Source organism: Xiphophorus couchianus, chromosome 24 (assembly GCF_001444195.1).
Source record: "Xiphophorus couchianus chromosome 24, X_couchianus-1.0, whole genome shotgun sequence".
NCBI lineage: Eukaryota > Metazoa > Chordata > Actinopteri > Cyprinodontiformes > Poeciliidae > Xiphophorus > Xiphophorus couchianus.
This window is the reverse complement of record NC_040251.1, coordinates 4,420,817-4,426,816: the sequence shown is the minus strand read 5'-3', so window position 1 is coordinate 4,426,816 and position 6,000 is coordinate 4,420,817. Positions and strand designations below refer to the sequence as shown.

Genomic DNA, 6,000 nt, shown 5'->3' with positions numbered 1-6,000 from the left:
GACAAGACTGGGCAAATATGGCTTTCACACAGCTGAGCCTGGACTGAACTCTGTAAAAAGAAAAAAAAAACCCAAAACATTTGGCACTAAATGACCAAAGAGAACATCTTTGTTTGTGTTTTGACCTCAGAAACCAGGATCCGTTTCGTGGATCCTTTATTTACTCATCGTCTCCTCTGTAGGAGATTACCCAAAACTTTTAGGGCCTGGGGATTTTTTTTGTTTGTTTGTTTAGCAGAGGGAAGCAAAAAAAAAATTTAAAAAAATCACTAAACCATATAAACTCATACCCATTTGGTGGTGACGACGCGCCTGAAAAAAGATCCAGGAGTTGAACGACTTGAGCTTTCAGCAATAACCAGGTTTGAATGTCGCCTTCTCAAACAATAATTAGTCCTGTTGTTCAACTGGTAGAAAATTTAAGAGGATTTTGAATACATTCAGTTTTATTAACTTCCTATCCAGACCTTGCGTCACATGCAAACTCGCTACATTCACACAGAAGACAAATGCAATCGAAGTCCAATTCATTTTTTGCCTAAAGTCGCCCGTATCAGACATTTTCATTACGATGTTTTCACCCCAAAAACAATCCGATTTGTGCCACTTCCACATTTACCAAATAAAATACCCATCAGATTCCTTTCACAGCAGTCATGTCGCTTTTGTCCCGAGTTTTACATCATTGACATGCAATATGCGCTATAATTCTGATAATTATGAAGAAAGTACGTCACTGAAGCGCATCACATCGCAGTCTCACCACTTCTGGTTCAGACTACACACGCAAAGGGTCCAGTCAGTGTTCCGCAAAGTACCATTGCTGTTAGCTGCACTTTCTTTTTTCCTAAACTTCCTTAGTCTTATGATCACGTGGCAACACTGTCAAACATTTAAAATCGATCCATAGACGACGGCATCTATTATCACTTGCTCTTCACCTCAGGGGTCATAAATCGTTCACATCAAGACCTGCCGTCTTAGCAACGTAGTCTTCCTACCCCCAATTTGTCCCAAACCTCAGTGGAAACGCAACAACTGAAGGCTGAATCAAATATGAGGAAAACGGCTAAATAAAAGTCCTTGTCTGCGTCTCTCTTCAATGTTTTAGTATCATCAACCAGGCAAAAGTAACTCCACCTTTACAAGTTGCATCAGGCGAAGACAAAGATTCCAGTTTGGAATTTGGCTTCCTTAATATTTTGAGACGCCGCAGCAAGCAGGAGCAGGCATGCAAATAACGAAGAGTAGACCTATTAAAATGTAAAACATGCGATGATTTATCTGCGGTTGAAGGAGGATAAAAGGAACTTAATTTTGGAGAAATTTTGGCTTCGGGTATCTTTTTTTTTTTCTCCTTTTTTCCAATCTCGCCATCATCAGCAGGATCATCAATGAATAAAACGCGTCTGTTTTGTAAATTTGCAACAGGAAGTCGGCAGAATTGTTCAAGGCCATGCGACGACAGAAACAAAGACGACTTTTTCTTCTTCTTTTTTTTTTTTTATATCCAAGTAAACACATTGATGATACATTTATACAAAAATAAAAGTGGGAATTCTGCATCGACAACATAAATTAAGTTAGATTCTTCCTGACGATCTATTTTATATAAACTCTTAATTCACACCTGTGGATTACATTTTAAACAGTACACAAGACCATTTATGCTTAGACCAACTATAAGACCCTAACTGGGGTCAAAGGTTTCCCTTGATGAGAGCCTCAGCCGTTCCTCGTGTTAAAGCCTTGCTGCCATTCCTCCCAGTCGGAGGAACCTGCCCTACATTGGCGAAGCGCTTACAGGCGATCCAGAAAACACGACGTGCATTTAGGTGCATCGCCGAACGAGGACGTCTCATCTTCACAAAGAAAACAAGGCACACTTCATTTCAGCTGTAGAAAAATCCACTGGGGATGTTGTTTGTTTTGTTTTTTTTTCCTGGAGGAAAAATTATGCAAGCAGAGCTTTTTTTTTCTTCTTTTCTTTTCTTTTTTTTACAGGCTTGTGTACCACATGAATGAGTGCAATCATTTCCCAGCTCTTGGCTTGAAGCAACAAGCATGATGGGAGCAAAAACTTGAGTGCAGAGAAAACAAAAAGATGCAGACTCGCTCGATAACCCGGCACAGGACTAAAGCCTAAAACTCCGGCTTTTGTCGTTTTGTTTGTTTGGACCCATTACGACGGCTCGTCTCGCAGACTCGTGTGCAGCTTGACTCCGAACATGGCCTCCCACTGCGCCCTGACCCAGGACAGCAGACCCTGGAGGAGCTCGGCGCTCTCCGTGCGCACGCACCACGTCTTCTCCTGTTTCACAGTCTGCAGAAAAACACGTGAGAACACAACACAGACTTTTGAGCTTTCAGAACATCCAGAACTCAAGAAAATTACCAACGGAATCGGAAAGACGACCCAAAAAAAAAAAAAAAAAAAAAAAAAAAGAGAGAAAGAATTGAGAGTTAAAGCGAGGATGCTCCTGCAACCTCAGTCGACCTTGCTCTTCATCGTTTCTCTCCGCTGAAGCGGAAGAGTCCGAGCGGCCGGCCGCCGTCTTCCCAGGACGGACTAACCTCGTCGTAAAGCTTGAAGTCCATCCTGAGCGGGTCCGAGGCCCACAGCAGAACCGAGCTCACGCAGCTGATCGGAAGCGTTTCCAGGACGGCGACGCTCCCGCTGCGCGCTCGGCTGTGCTCGGGCGCCGCCGAGACGCTTTTCCTCCATTGGTGATCTTCGTCCAGCAGGTAGAGGGTTTCTCTGGTGGCCAGCACAGTCTGAGGCAGCCACAGCTCCTCTACGGAAAACAGTTTTAAACAGAGTAGGAGTGACGCTTCAATGTAATGGTACATTTATGGTGGTACCCAGCATGAATGTTTTTTTGTTTTTTTTTGTCAAGTCTGAATAGCGTTAAGCAAAGATTTTCCATTCCTGTACCTTTTGTTCAGTTGTTTTTAACTGATTATTAAAAATAGATTTTTTTTTTAAATGACTTATTTTACTATTAGTCTTCGTGTGAAATAGAAAAAAATGTGCTTACAGAATTTTGCACTAGATGCTACAAAACATATCAAAGTCAAATAAGGTTGTGAAGCGATTTCTATTTTTGGATTTTTGACGTCTCAATAAAGTCAAGAATACAAAAAAAAGAAATAGACATATTCTATTACCTAAAAATTATCTAAAGAATTCTTTTTTTCTTTTCTGAATATCAATTAAACAACTGAACAAAAGTGCATAGACCTTCCAGATTCAATATTTCATCGGTACGTCATGAAGAATTCACATAGTCAGGTTTTATTACGTTTTAAATCCAGCAGAAAGTTAAAAGACTTTCAAACAGATATTACTAACAATCAGATTTTTCTTTAACCTTAAAGTGCATTAAAGTCCACGGATGAACTTACAGATCTACGTTAGTGTGAGATTTAGCATTTGCTGCATTTAACAGAGAAAGGAAATGAGATTTTTCAGTATTTGAGCTGTAGGAAAGGGAAAATTGCGAATCTTTATAGCTAATAAATAAAGAATGTGTAAAATTGACTATTGGGGGTTTCTTGGCCAAATACCAATGGAAAAATATGAGAATTTACAATTTTCAATTCTAATAAATTGTGTTTTACTCTTAAGTAGAAATTAGAGCATCTAGTCGTGCATATTTATTAAAGTAAATGTGTAAATCTAAAAGTGTTTCCCTTCGGTTTGAGTTATTAATCTTACTGTAAAACCCAACCACCCTTCCGCTTGCTGTCATATTTTGAGCGTCAAGACGCAAAAGAAATTGTACGTTTGAATACCTGAACCTCTTAGAAGTAACAGTTACGGGTCAAATGACGTTAAGAGCTTCCTCTCGTAGCTTTAGCGTTGCATGTCAGAGCTGGGAAGAGGCGGGGCTAAGAGGCAGGTCGGGATGTGTTCAGGAGCCAGCTGAAATTCCTTGGACAGGCAGAGTGCGCCGGGCTGCCGTGCACCCTGCAGCCCCGACACATTTGGTCCCTAACCACATGCATGCAAATACAGTCATCTGTCAAGCCGCTGAGTCTAAACGGTATATTTCTGCCTCATTTATTGGCAAAGGTCAGCGGGGCTCGCTGACAGGCGGCTCACGTCAGCGGCTGGCCACAAATCACCTCCTGTTTTCCATATTTTTTGGCTCCGTCTGCAATAAGTCGGAGGGAAATAAAATAATGTATCCTTTCTTTGTTCGTGAGCCTCTTTATTGAGTCAATTTCAGGATTACGAAGGATCACCGCAGCGTCCATCCAGCTGGTCTTTTTTCCTCTGTGTTCCTTTGGGTTCCCACACATTTTTCATGACAACGTTCCACACGTTTCCACTCCCAGGTTTCCAGAGTTCTAATGAGGTTTGAAGCCGAGTTCAAAACACGAAATAGAAAAGTTCACTCTGAGTTTATGGTAGGAATTTCTGCAGTGGGCAGGATTTAAATATGGAACCTGGGAAAACTGGAGACTGGAAGGAGGGAGAGAAGGAATGATGGAGGGATGAGAGGGGTGTGTTGGTGGGTAGCTGGATGGTTGGATGGATCCATCACACCCACACATTATCCATCCAACCATCCAACAAAACCATTCATCTATTATTCTACCAACCAACCATCCATTCATCCATCCTGCATCCAACAAATCTTCCATCCATTCATCCATCCTGCATCCAACAAATCTTCCATCCATTCATCCATCCTGCATCCAACAAATCTTCCATCCATTCATCCATCCTGCATCCAACAAATCTTCCATCCATTCATCCATCCTGCATCCAACAAATCTTCCATCCATTCATCCATCCTGCATCCAACAAATCTTCCATCCATTCATCCATCCTGCATCCAACAAATCTTCCATCCATTCATCCATCCTGCATCCAACAAATCTTCCATCCATTCCAACCAACCATCCATTCATCCATCCTGCATCCAACAAATCTTCCATCCATTCATCCATCCTGCATCCAACAAATCTTCCATCCATTCCAACCAACCATCCATTCATCCATCCTGCATCCAACAAATCTTCCATCCATTCATCCATCCTGCATCCAACAAATCTTCCATCCATTCCAACCAACCATCCATTCATCCATCCTGCATCCAACAAATCTTCCATCCATTCCAACCAACCATCCATTCATCCGTCCTGCATCCAACAAATCTTCCATCCATTCATCCATCCTGCATCCAACAAATCTTCCATCCATTCATCCATCCTGCATCCAACAAATCTTCCATCCATCCATCCATCCTGCATCCAACAAATCTTCCATCCATTCCAACCAACCAACCAACCAACCAACCATCCATCCTGCATCCAACAAATCTTCCATCCATCCATCCATCCTGCATCCAACAAATCTTCCATCCATCCATCCATCCATCCTGCATCCAACAAATCTTCCATCCATTCATCCATCCTGCATCCAATAAATCTTCCATCCATTCCAACCAACCAACCAACCATCCATTCATCCATCCTGCATCCAACAAATCTTCCATCCATTCCAACCAACCAACCAACCATCCATTCATCCATCCGGCATCCAACAAATCTTCCATCCATTTCAACCAACCATCCATCCATCCTGCATCCAACAAATCTTCCATCCATCCATCCATCCTGCATCCAGCAAATCTTCCATCCATTCATCCATCTTGCATCCAACAAATCTTCCATCCATTCCATCCATCCATCCATCCATCCATCCATCCATTCCATCCATCCATCCATCCATCCATCCATCCATCCATCCATCCATCCATCCATCCACATGTTTTTCAGTTTTTATACTTTGTCATTTGAAGCTCTATGAAGTATAGTACTATTTAAATGGATGCTAAATATAAAAGTATGAAAAAACACACAAGCTTTAACATGTCGTCATGGTTTGTGACTTCACTGTAAGCCTGTACATTAAATTTTGCCTCCATTGGAGGAAATCAGCAATAAATGTCACAGTTTTATGTCATATAATTGTTGCAACATGGAAAA

At 41.7% G+C, this 6,000-nt stretch overlaps 1 protein-coding gene across 4 annotated transcripts in view; it reads right to left on the bottom strand.

The window, feature by feature from the left end:
* Nucleotides 1-1,350: 1,350 nt before the first annotated feature.
* stk11ip (serine/threonine kinase 11 interacting protein) overlaps nucleotides 1,351-6,000 on the bottom strand; it is a 33,102-nt gene continuing 28,452 nt past the window's right edge. For 3 of the 4 annotated variants that reach the window (XM_028011498.1, XM_028011499.1, XM_028011500.1), the window contains exons 25-26: nucleotides 2,575-2,795; nucleotides 1,351-2,323 (exon numbers count right to left, since the gene is read on the bottom strand). In XM_028011498.1, coding sequence (XP_027867299.1) covers nucleotides 2,183-2,323; nucleotides 2,575-2,795 — 362 coding nt within the window. In that variant the 3' untranslated portion in view covers nucleotides 1,351-2,182. Of the gene's footprint in view, nucleotides 2,324-2,574; nucleotides 2,796-3,344; nucleotides 4,469-6,000 lie in introns of those variants that run through there. The other variant, XM_028011502.1, reaches the window with a different exon arrangement.